The sequence below is a fragment of the Triturus cristatus genome, chromosome 1_2, assembly GCF_964204655.1.
Source record: "Triturus cristatus chromosome 1_2, aTriCri1.1, whole genome shotgun sequence".
Lineage (NCBI taxonomy): Eukaryota > Metazoa > Chordata > Amphibia > Caudata > Salamandridae > Triturus > Triturus cristatus.
The window spans coordinates 836,793,490-836,806,786 of NC_140580.1; the positions used below are offsets into that span (position 1 = coordinate 836,793,490).

General features: G+C 45.2%; 1 protein-coding gene across 1 annotated transcript in view; it reads right to left on the reverse strand.

The window, feature by feature from the left end:
- SH2D5 (SH2 domain containing 5) overlaps positions 1-13,297 on the reverse strand; it is a 139,590-nt gene that overhangs the window by 11,664 nt on the left and 114,629 nt on the right. The window contains exon 9 of the mRNA XM_085608957.1: positions 2,960-3,119. Coding sequence (XP_085465083.1) covers positions 2,960-3,119 — 160 coding nt within the window. The remainder of the gene's footprint in view (positions 1-2,959; positions 3,120-13,297) is intronic.

Genomic DNA, 13,297 nt, shown 5'->3' on the forward strand with positions numbered 1-13,297 from the left:
CGGCCTCAACTGCGGCCCACTAGGGCTCACACGTCAAATCGAGTCCTGACCGGCCCGGATGTCGCATCACCGCAGGAGGCACACGCCACCACCTCAAGGACCACCTCCAACCGCCATCTACCAGAGTCAAAACAGTGGTCCTGACAGACTTACAGAGTTGCTCACACCAGTAGTGAATGCCATCATCACCCTGCTAAGCACTCCAGGTGCCACTAACTCAGTGCACCGCAAGCCATCGTCCGTTACTGATTGAGTTTTGTGCTGTGGAGCGGTTGCGCAGCAATGTCACCTCAAGCAGTGTGGGAGATCTAGGACGTTGATGAGGAAGATGATGCAGGTCTATCACACCCCACTGCATCTGCATCAGGAATATCTCGAAGGGACACAATCCGAGACTTTTTCTTCACATGAGCGCGCTCATCTCTAGTGCCCCAACCTCAGTGCACTGCAACTCACGGACACTTCTGTTTGCTTGTTGGGTGTCCTCTGGACTTTCTCTGGCTCCCTCCATGTTGCTCAGCAGTTGACTCTGTTATGCAGGTGTTTTCAGTTTCCGTTGCACTGGTGTCCATTGTTTAAGTGGTTGCCTTGTTTAAGTGGTTGCCAGCACCAAGCATTCCGTGCGGGCTGGCTTACACTCACCCCACACACATCCAGCACAGGCGTCACTGTACACGTGGCCCTGCCAATAAAGGGGCAACATGATATATGCGTGTGTCCCTGTGGTCTTGTTGTATGCATGAAGGCCCTGGGCCCTACGACATTACATTGTGCTGTGTACAGCGGACGCAGACATGTCACCGCAGACAGTGGGTTAGAGCTTGGACATGTAGCTTTGTCTTCACCCACTCAATTCGTAAGGGGAGTGGCCTGGGCTGTCGTAGGCAGAGCCAACGTTGGTGTGTGACTGCTATTTGCATGCCCCTGGACATGGTTGTGTACTGTGAATGTGCATCTGCATGTGTGGGTCTCCTTTGTGGGGTGTAGGTGATCTACTTCACCTTCCATGGGTTCGGACCCCACCCACAGCTGTTCGGCCACCTCCTTTTGGCGTGCTGACACATGGCATTGGGGTGCCATGGGTGGGTGGGTGAAGTGTCGTGAGCCAGCTGTGCTTGCGGGTGCTTCCTGCTGTGTGGTCTGTTGCAGGCTCTGTGTTCTCCTCTAAGTAGCTTGGCTGCCCGGGTCCTGTTGGTGGGTTGCGTGGGATGTCCATGGGCTTTTGTAGGGCGTCGGTGTCGAAGGTATGGTGGTCCTCTCCGGCATCACAGATGTGTTGTCTTCTGTGCTCTGCTGGAGGTGTTGTGTGCCCCTCTGCAATGTGAAGGGGAGATGCATGTTGACATGTATGTTGGCGCATTGTTCTGGTTTACATGCAGACTGTATGACAATGTACATTGTGACTGTTTGGGAGGTGCTGAATACTGCTGCGGGACAATGTACATTTGGACTACATGACAGATTTGAGGTCATAAGCGTACATTTCCATTTCACAGTTTCCTGCTCTGTCAGATGTAGTAGGCATGTTTCTGTGCGTGTGCGGAGCCAGTTGTGTCCTCTGTTCTGCAGTGTCGACTTTGCGCATTGTACCACGTTGTCGTCAATGTGGGTGTGCTGTTCTTGCTATTGTGTGTGCTGCAGTGTGTCAAGGGGATCAGGGACATGATCCAGGGTAATTGTGGGTGTGCAGTGTGCTATACCTCGTTGTGCATGTGTGCCATTGTGCCAATCTCCCTCCGTGCCCCCAGTCCCAGTCTTCACACTGATGACTGTGGTCTCGGTTTCCTCCAGCTCCTCCTGTGGCGCAGGACTGCCACCTCCTGTCGCCGCTGCAGCCTTCCTGTTGGCAGCGGGTTTGTGCCTGATTTAGGTTGTCACATCATGCCAGCACCTCTTGGCCTCTTCGACTGGCCTCCTCGGCACTCCGACTGCATTCCAGGTGGTCTACTTGTGGGTCAGTTGATGGTAATGTTCTGTCACCTCCGTCATGCTGATCTGGTTTTGCTGTGAACTGCACCCCTTCTTCCTCTCCCTCTTGTCCTCGGCCGTCCCCGTTGTTCATTGCTGGTGGTCTGTGGGGGTTGTGGGGTTCGCGTTGGCCTCTGCGCTCGGTCAGGGTGCATCCATGTTGCTACGCGCTTTGGATTGTTTCTGGTGTGTTGTTTCTGTGGTTTTTATGGTGCATTTTCCCGCAAGACGCGTGGGATTTGCAGGCCCGTGGCTGGGTTTCGGTGCTTTTTGTACCGCGACTGGCCTCATCGCATGATTTTTTGCGTTCGCATGTCGCATTTTTGCGTCGTGGCGTTGATTTTAACGTGGACATTTGTCGCATTATCTGGAGACTATCGCATGGTACCACCGTGTTGAGAATGCTTGGTTAACACGGCGTAATTTTACCGCGATAGACTGCGATGTTGAAGGGTGCGTTAAGTAACTTTTGCGATGGTTATCACACGTTCTTGAGAAAAAAAAACCTCTGTTTTTTACTCTCCATCCTCTTATTTGAGATTGAACTACTTTCCTTCTACTTTGTCAAACACCATGCCTCACTAGCACTTTCACAGCATTACCTCGCTCAACCTCACTGACACTTCCCCAACCCCACTTACACATTCCCTGTATTTTGCCACTCATCCAGTCATTTATGCCTTCTCTCAACATCCTCTAACCCACCTACACTTTACTTCTACCTTGCCACTCATGCACACTAGCTTTTTCACATCAGTAGGTCTTCCCCTTCAACCTCATCTTTCCTCACCCACTATCCTTCCACCTCACAGCTTGTCCAGCCACACTTTACTCAGCATAGTCCAAGCTTTTTCTCACCTCAGCCAGTCTCATCTACAGTATGCAAACAGATCACTTAATTTCACACACAATTGCTTATATATTTCTCCTTGTCCCACCCACACTTTTACCTTTAACTTCCCTAAGTCATCCACACAAGCTGCAATCTCACCTCAAAGCAGTATGTTCCACGATCCGTTTGTAGGATCTGATAAGAAACAACCCCACACTGGGTCCTGATGGTTAATGTCCATCTGCCTGTGGTACCTGATTCTGCCTGCATCAGGAAGGAACCTATCGCATCTTTCCTCAGCAGCAAGATTCCTGAATCCCTGTGGAGGAAAGAAACAGCATAAATCATTCTTCTTTCTATGCACTGGATGCTCTTGTGCTCTAAATGGAAGTCTTGAACAACCCATCAGGGCTGTGAAATCACTGCTACACTATTAGCCGTAATTCCTCCTCCTTCAGATTTGTAAAATGCCCCTTATTGGTAAAGAGGGCACAGAAGCATATTTATGAGCAGTGTGAAGCCACTGACAATTACAAAGATGGGGCCACATGCAGGCCTGCAAGTGGCTTGTGACCATGAACCCACCCACACACTTCCTTATCTCAGCCTCTTTTCTTTCTATGAGCGAATGGAGGAAGCAACACTGTGTGCATCTATTAGTCAAAGAGTCGTCGGGCTAATAAGTAACTTGTACTTACTCTTCTGTCATGCCCCCTTACACCTTTTTGTGGGAAGATTTCAAATAACCTCGAAATCCATAAGTGGGATGCAGCGATCAGAGAAAATCCAAGGATCTAGTAGTCAAAGATATTTTTCAACACTTTGAGAAAATTGTGCTTCTGGCCTACTGTACTATTCTTGGGGGCAGTACTGAGTGCAAATTTTCCTCTTGAAAATGAAGAATTGCATGCAGAATTTAGTGTTATCCACACAAAATCCCATGCATACTAGAATATATTTTTCACCTAGTAAACTTCAGCTGCTTTGACCTGCCATTATTAATGTGGGGACCATTGTGGGGATGCGGTAATTAATGGAGTATTTCGAATTACAATCCATGCATAAAAAGAATTTTTGTGCAGGGGCAAGACTTTTGGGCTGCTTGTCTCACAGTTCAGGGGAGGACCTGGCCTGGAAGTTTGAGATGGACTGTTCCCATTGTGAGAATGATTTACATGTGGCTTGGTGCAAACTGAGGTGGCATAGTGGGCAAAATAATGATGGACTGGGATACGACCCTGAGGGATTACCAGTGACTGAGATTTATTAGAGCATTTCATCCATCACTTTTTTGTACGGGCTCCAGGGCCAGACTGGCCCTCGTAGGCACCAGGTGTTTCCCCGGTGGGCCGCCAGGGTGGGGGCCGGTTTTTGGCCCCTGGGAGCCGTTTTTTTTACCGGGGGCCAGCAATAGCACCCCCTGTAACAATATAGGCCTAAACCAGCCATATCAAAACGCTCGGCTGCACCCCCCCTCCAGGGGGGCCGGCCGAGTGAATGGGCCATTTGATTTTAAAAAGGTTCAATATGTAGAGTAGTGCTTATTTGAAAGAAAAAAATAGACAGGATATGTTTGATTGTGTGCGTATGTTTGAGAAAGAAGTACGAGAGAGTGTGAAAAGAGCAGAAGTTATAGCAGAAAAAGAACAACAAAAAACCATATGACAAAAAGCGCTAGAATTAAAAAAAATAAAGAAAAGAAGGAAAAAAATAGAAAAAGAAGATAGGGAACGTCGATTAGAGGTAAATGGCCAGTACCCTATTAGGCGCCCTATTTATCCCATACTTAATAAACCTCAGGATGACTGCATCCTATTAGATCGACCCCCACCCCTGTATAAATTCCCCACTCCAAGTGCCCCTGAGGATGAGGAGCATTTGTCTTCAGATGACAAAAAACAAGATAAACAAGATGGGCAACAGACTCGCTCTACTTTGACTAGAGCAGAAAAAGATAAATTAAAAACCGCTGCTAGGGAGGAGGCTCGTCGGTCTCACGCTGCATCGCTCATTGTAACTATGGTTCAACAGTGGAAAAATACAGAGCAATTTTATTTTGTACAAAAATTCGTTTGGGAGGTAATATTTGATTATAGACAAATTTCTCACAAACTAGAGCCAGCTGATATAAATACTGATTACAAACGATTAACAGAGGGGACTTTTCCTTTTTCAAACCTTTCTGATATGATTAGAAGAGTGGTTAAAATACGAGATACAACATTGCGTTTACGAAAGGAGCAAGAATTAGCTAGAAAACAGAAAGGTGTAGAAATAGTTCAATCCCCAGCACAAAAAGTAGATGCTCCGGTGGATGAGGTTGCACCTGTTAGTAGGGCAGTTGCTATAAAACCTATGCGTGAAGCTGCACCCCTGTATGTTCCTCCAAAGGGTGCGAGAACCCATAATGATAAAACTTCGGATGATGCAAAGGGATATTTTATATATAATTGGGTTTACACTCCTTGGAGTAGAGCTGATGTGATGGCTCTTAAAGCTGCTTTGTCCGACCCCCGGAAAAATCCTGCCGCCTTCTATGAGGAGGTGGAAGGAGCCATTAGCTCCTGCACTATGCCCTTGCCAGATATTGATATGTTCTTTGGACTTATTTTGCCCCCTGATATGTGGAGAACAATACGTAAAATAGATGACAATGTAGCATATGGTGATACCTGGGAACATTTATAACAAATAGATGCGGAAAAGGAGCCTGCGCAGAAACCTCAGAAGGAGATATTAGATCTTCCTAAAGCTATTATGACTAAGTTGAAAACTCTCATACCCCCTAAGAAAATAGATTGGACTATATTAGCGTCCTGTAAACAGAAAAAGGATGAGTACATTTCTGATTTCTTTTCAAGGTTTGAGGAAACATGCCATGATTTTAGTGGTCAGTCATTGGCCGATGATACGGATAAACATTTGTTTGTCGATAAATTTGTTGTTCAAATGTTACCGGAAATAGCTAGTCGCTTAAAGGTCAGCGAGAGATCTTGGACCACGTCTTTCCCAGTTTCCCTTTTGACCATGGCCCAATATTATGAGCGACAGGAACAGGAAGCAAAAGGCAGGGAGGATAAGAAGGTTAAAGAATTAAAGACAAAAGTTATGTTGGCTCAAGTATATGGTCCACCTTTTAGGGGAGGTGGAAGAGGTGGACGCGCAGTGTATACACCTGGAGTGCCCCCTCTCCCTCAAGCAAATTTGTCCCCTGATCAGTGTGCTTATTGTAAAGAGACTAGGCATTGGCATTCTGAGTGCCCCCTTTTGCGAGGTCAGCAGTATCAGCGGGGAAGGGGAAGTATGAGAGGATGCCCAGGGAATTCAGGAAACAGGGGAGGTACAGGAGCTCGCCCCAGATTTGAAGCAGTTGAACAAGGACCAAATTACTCTAATACTTTTGATAGACGAAATCAATATCAAATGTCTGATTATTTTGCTGATGCTCTTGCAGATTCCGATTATGCATAGGGATGCCTAGGATGGGGTAAGGGACCGATTGAGGTGTCAGTAGATCAAATGTGTCCTTATGTTGATGCAAGCGTCTTGGGATCTACTGATGGGTTTTTAGTTGATATAGGGGCCACCCGTAGTGCTCTGTCTAAAGGATTGGTTCCTAGGGCTCCCCTGTCTGGCAAAATGATAACATCGATAGGATTCGATGGGACACCTACACCTAGCTCACTTTCACAGCCACTTGAATTCAGGCTTGATAAATTCACTGCAGCATGTCCATTTTTGCTTTCCTCTGCCACACCGGACAACATTGTGGGTATCGATATACTTAAATATTTTCGTGCCACAATAAGTTGTTCTCCGGAAGGTGTGCGTGTTATTTTAAATAACAATTATCCAATGGTTGATGCCCCTCCCATGGACTGCTGAGTGCCAGAGCGCCTTCCAACAGTTACGCCAAGCCCTTTGTTCTGCACCAGTATTAGGTACCCCAGACATGTTGATGAGTGATTATTTGTCCCAGTTAACTGACAGCTTGTCTTCTATTTATCAGCAGGTGCGGGAAGCTCTTCCTTCGTGAGCCCTGCTGTGTTGATAGACCACCGTGACATCCTGGTCACAGAGAAAGGACGAGCTGTGTCACCCGAAAGACCTGAGGAAGTCTTCCCGGACCACACAATACCTGGTACATCTCTATATCTGCTTCGATCCAGGAAGGAAGACATTTCATCACAGAAAGAGACTGTTTGAGCTACTGTCCTGGGTGGTTAAAGATTGACTACAAAGGGGGGTAACCTATTAGTGACTACTCGTCTCAACGTTAGTGAAGAAACCAACACCTGCCCAGGACCTTAGGGCATCATCTATTTTGTTGTTTGCTGATGAAAATGAGCTTGCCTAAGAAGAAGGAGATCGATGCGACAATGTGCAATGGCTGTACAATCTGCATCCTTGGTCTGACTTTGACTGCTGCCATCATCGCTACTGCCTGGAATCTCCTTACCTAACGTTACTGTTACATCACTTGCTGCAAAAGAGCACCATCGTTTTGATTTGCCGCAACATGAACAGGAATACCGGCAAAATCTGAGAAACAATTCATTTCTTCAAATGTTGCATCAGACTCACCAGCTAAGTAATGCTACTAACTGTTGGTTTTGTGGCAAGATTCCTTCTCATCAGAACATAAAAGGAATCCCGTTGTTACCGCTGCCATTCTCTCACAATGGCCCATGCCCAGCTTGGTTCAAACTTCTATATGCCTCTAATGAACAAAGTCTGATACCCCAATGAAGATGGGAACCCACAAGCAAAAGGGACAGAAATGGAAGAATATAGTAAAGGAAGTGCAGCAACAAACTATGTGTATCCAAATTCTAGGTCGGCTAAAGGAAATGGACCCCTTGTTATCTCTGTTGCCATGACCACTGGCCCCCTTTGTGTACAAAGTACAGGCAATGTGCCAGTGGGCCACAGTAACTGTACTACAGTGTTGCAGATGTCTACGAGAGGCTGAAGCAGCTTCCTTGCATCACGTCACACTTATTTTCTTTGTGGAACTAAGGCATACTACTTCCTACATCCAGGCTGGTCTGGTACCTGTTACATAGCCTTCCTTCTACTACCTGTGTTTTTTGCTCCCCCAACCTACCATCAAGATTTGCATTTGTTCGATCACCATGCTGGTAGTAGGGGAAAATGTGCAATCGATGTCTCAGTAGTCGACCAGACAGAGACCACATGGGAACAATATAGACTTTAACAGCGGATTCTTCTTCATTGTAGGCCCAATACACAACAGTAAGCTGGTTCGTCGCCTCACCCGTACAATGGAAGCAGTGATCAACCAGACAACTGCAGCCTTAGGGAGCTTGACAGAAGAACAAGCATCGATCCGCATCAATTCACCTTCTGTATATGCGGTCATCTCCAAACTACACAAAATAGCCACTGAGATACATAAAGATTCAGGAACATGGACTTGGGCTGGATGGTTCTGGAGCGTATTTTCTGTATGGGGTTTAAAAATACTATCGGCCTTGTTCATAATTATTACAATTCTTTTCTCTTGTTGTTTATGTATGCAATGCGGGCCAATGCTTTGGTCCCTCTGTATTTCCACTTGTAGTACTTGTCTACCATCTAAAACGAATGTCCAAAATGTAAATGCCCGTTTAGCAATAGACTGAGCGATATGATGCTGATTGATATACATACTGTTTATCGTACTCCTTTTTAAGCATAAGAAAATGTCTTAACTTATGCCAAAAGGGCCGTATGTGGAAAACGTGTAATATTTTACTTGGCATATTTTAAGCGACAGCCATTTTGGCAGTGGTGTCCATTTAAGTTTCCTTCGTAATTCTCCCGTCCTCTGCTGCTCGTCTTTTTCTGCCTGTGCTATCTATTTTAGTTGACTTCCTGACTCAGCTAAAAGCAATGTACCTGCTTGCAGCTGCCAGTGCACCTGGTCATAGATGTTGACTGTCAATCATTTACTGCTGCCATAAGCATTTCTGCTCCCCCTCCCACTTTGCTGATCATGTGGTTTTTCGTCTGTCCTTGTTTGCGGATAACTATTTCTGAAAATTGTCCTTCCTATTTCTGTTCACATGCTTACACTGCACAAAACCTGTATATAAGACCTGTGTTCTGTGAATTCAATGTACTACCTCCAGGCAGCACTTGAGAGTGTTGTGTGGACGTGGTCCCACTCATGAGTGATTAATAAACTTGTTATTTATTTCCAACTTCAGTGGCGATCTCTATTTTGTTGGTCTCTGGACCCGAGGACAAATGGGTGACCCTGCACCAGTGTACCCCTAAAAAGGTACATTTCCACAATCCAATAGAATGCCAATTGAGGTCTTTAGAAGCCCTTATGTCTGGATTAGGGCCCCAATGATGAAAAAAAGCCTATCCAAGAACAGGAGGGTTTTATAAAAACCTTTGTAAAACCTTAGGGATTTTTCAACGTTTAAATTATGTAGGATCCTCCTAGCTTCTGTTAAAGGTTTTTAGAAAGGACGTAGAAGGATACGTATCTAGGTTCAAAGAAATTTTCTTTTTATCAGCCTTCTGGGAAGTCCATTGTCTTGCTATGGAAAAAGTATTTTGAAGTCAGTCTCAATTAATCCTTGTCTATACAACACGTAATATATAAGCTACCACATGTGTAGTTAAGGTTTTAGTCAAGTGTACATTTATGTATGTTTTTACAGTGCAAAGTATCCCATTCCGTGTATTCTTGCAGTATCTCTCTATGGGTCTTGGTGAAGGTTCCTTCAAGATGTCTCTAATGCTATATGTGGGAGAGATATATGAGTGTCAGTTGCAGTCATCACAAAGAGGACTGAGCATCTCAGCACTATTGCACCAGGTGGGGTATATTATAGGTTTACGTAAGGATGTAATGTACCTGGAACCTATTTTTCTTCCTATCATATACCACACTTTTCTAGTTTTACTTTTGGGTTAAGTTGCAGAAATCTCAAATTAAAACTCCAAATACCCTAATTGCAAATTACCAATATGCATGCTCTATTACAGAATAACAGGAATGTGTTTCTTAATAGGACCTAGTTTTAGTTCAACAAACTTGAGTCTCTGTCACCCATGCCTTGATAATTGTTCTAATTTCTGCCTTTAAATTACCTGGAAGAACAGGAAGACAATTTGCGGCGGAAAACCCACTCTTGGAGGTATAGGCAGGTCTACTTATTTGGTACCCACAAGAACAGTAAATTCCAGCTGGATAGGCAGCTGATCCACAATTCCAGATCTAGTAGAGCAGGCTCAATGAAGTAGGGTTCTAATTTGTTAAAGCATTGTAGAATGTGATAGTAATTAAAGGAACTAATTTGCCTGCATCAACAAAGGACTTCGATGGGGAAAGGATGTCTTATACTTCCATCATATTATGTAGACAATGCATCATCGAGACATTTCTGAAATGCAAGTGAGCTCCTATTCAAGTGCTAGCTCTCACTAGGTTTCTTCACATGCTTTCACTGGTGTAGCGCACCACACACAGAAAAATGTGGTTAAGGACTTATGAGGGTTCTGTTCACAAGAACCAGGACTAGACAAGCAAAAAAGGAAAGACGGAAATTCATCTCAGTTGCTGGTAATTACACTGTTCGCATTCCGAACCATTGTTATTTTATCATCTATACTAGCCCAGGCAAAGACCAGCCATATGCAAACCAGCCTCCTGCTTCAATAGGAACAGTCTATGAAATGGCAGGACCAGTCCTCCCTACATGAGATTATGAAGAAACCCCTGACCATTTTTGACCTTGCTGGGCCTCATCAGTTTTCGCCTTGCTGGGCCTTATCAGTGAGGTGCTTGCTTAGGTTCAGTGCAGTGAGCATGAGACTCAAGTCTGCGTACCTGTCGCATAAAAACAGGGGTTCCAACAAAAAAGTACTGGCACACTGTAGCAGAAAACTTTCTTGTTACTCTGGACTGGGTGGGAGGGAGTGTGCGTAATCACAGACCTCCAATGCTCGTTCATAAAATCTAGAGACAACCCATCCAGAATGCTACAAACTTAACAATTAAAATAGATAGAAAAGTCAGAAAAGGAGAGTGTGTAGTCAGTCCACAAACAAATACACTCTACAGACACCCTCAGATAGTGACGAGGTGAGAAAATATGTAGAGAGAGAGAGAGTACCTCACGTGCGCACCACCAGAGGAGCTACTGGTTGGTTCTCACCAGCTTGCCCACGTTTCTTTCATCATCGGTCACTCTCTCTCGAGAAAAAAGGGGGTGTACGGTGTCCAATAGAAAACACAAAACACAAGACAGTGTCATGTGAGAAACGCAACAAACAAATAAATTGTGCAAACAACGACAAATATAAAAATAGTGAAAGTGTCTAGACTCACAAATGATTGTTTTATTCTGGTTAGGAGTCTATCACTCTGTTAAAAACCACAGCATGTTGCATACCTTAACAATGACGGCCAACATGTTTCATTGCCAATATAGTTTGTGGCAAATTCATCAGGGCAAGAAGGGGTCAAAGAATCACCTTCTCAGGACACACACCCTAAAAAAGACTGACACACACAGACAAACAAACAGCATAGTCAGAGCGGGGAGGGATGAGTTTAACAACCAAACAACGGCGGTGGATGGTAACACCATTTGGTTCATTACCTGGTTTTGGCTATGGGCCCACGTACCAGCCACCAACCAGTTGCAGGGGCGTACTAAATTTTAAACTATCGCCGTCCTGCTCAGCAAAGCACGACCAACGTTGGTGCCTGCACCTGTGGGAACAAGTATAGATAATCTATACATGACTCAATTTAAAAGACACACTGTGTAATCACTCTGCCTCGATGTTCCAGTGAACTAACACCTCGTGTATTCGAAAGTTCTTACAGGCACAGGACCCTTTTAAATATATTATACCACGTGAGCACGCCCTAGTGCCGATATCGAACTCACAGCACAACTGCCTTCAGGAATCCCCAGCGTCTAGTTTGATAATGTGTCAAAAGAACGAAAGCCCACGTTCTTCGTACCAAAACAATCACAAACCAAAACCGGAATGAGAGCGGCGTTTGTTCAGTATCTCGTCCGTCCCCGGGCTTACCCTATCTCTTGTATAACCAGGCGTCACCTCAGCACTGGAACACCTCTACGCGCGGCTGCATTCTATTTCAACAAGAAGCTATGACAAAATCTCGCGTGATTACGCGAGTCGAGGGGGTGTGTCAATTGCAATATAGAAATGCCGCGGCCATTTTGGAGTGGTCATAGCTAAGACTTGCAACACAGAGGAACCAAGCTCCGAACTCGGTCCTTTGACTCTAAATAAAAAATGGTACTAATGCAAACTGTTCATAAAACACTTGTTTGTTAAAACACTTGTTTTTTAAAAAAACCAAACACCATACGTCCACCACAAATAAGGCCGGGCCCAATAGGTGGCACGTATGAGGCAATCCCAGCCCGTATGTAGGCAAATTTCTTGCACTCACACGACCCATATGTCAATCATCATTATCAAAGGGCGATGGTCTATCGGAAAACAGGGACGTAAGTCCGCAATTACGGCGATCAGGATAGTTAATAGCCAACCTCCAGGATGAAACAAGACACGCATCTGGTTACCGTCGTCCTATTTCATACACCGCCCAACCCAATGGCACCATGATTGAACTATACCCATGGCCAATGTGTCATCTGGTGTTTGCCCTACGGAGCTGGAACATCTCGACCAACCCATTGCAGAACATGCGGAACCACTTTATCAAAGTTGTACTATATATCAGATGTTAAGAAGGGTTTCATCAGGGGTAAGTGGAGGTAGTGTATTGATAATTTGTTCAAATACTCAGCCTATCAATAACCACCTATCTACTTACTTTATTCCACTCGATCTGGTCATTGAGGCCAACGATGTCCCCCTTCTCAGTGAAAATCCAACGGGCCTCCTTTACAGCTAGTCTCTTATCAATATCACCCAGATCGCCCCACACCTTTTCCAGGACAACCCACTTAACAGATCTAAATTGGTGTCGCTGCTCTTTGTAGTGTTGGACTAGTCGAGTGGTGAGCTTACCAGCCCTAATGGTGCTCAGATGCTCCTGAATGCGTACCTTGACCTTTCTAGATGTAAGCCCAATGTAATGTAGTCCACAAGGGCATGTCAACCTGTAGATTACATGGCACGTATTACAGTTGGTGAACTGACGGAGAAACCAGGTCCTCCCGCTACCTAGTGTGATCTCAGTAGTTTTTTCCGTCAGTTCGCACACTGAACAGCTCCCACAAGGATGGTGACCTGAAGGTAGATTTATGTTCTTCTGAGCATGGGCAGGTCGTGTATGCACCAGTCTATCCTTCAGGTTTTGGGTCCTTTTAAATGCAAATCTAGGCTGAGGCATCTGAAAGTCACTGGTAGATAACAATGACCAATGTCGCCTGATTATTTGTCTGATCTTATTAGACAACGGGTCAAATGTAAGGACAACTGGCAAACTCTCCTTGGATTCCTTTTTGTTCCTCTCCAGCAGGGCCT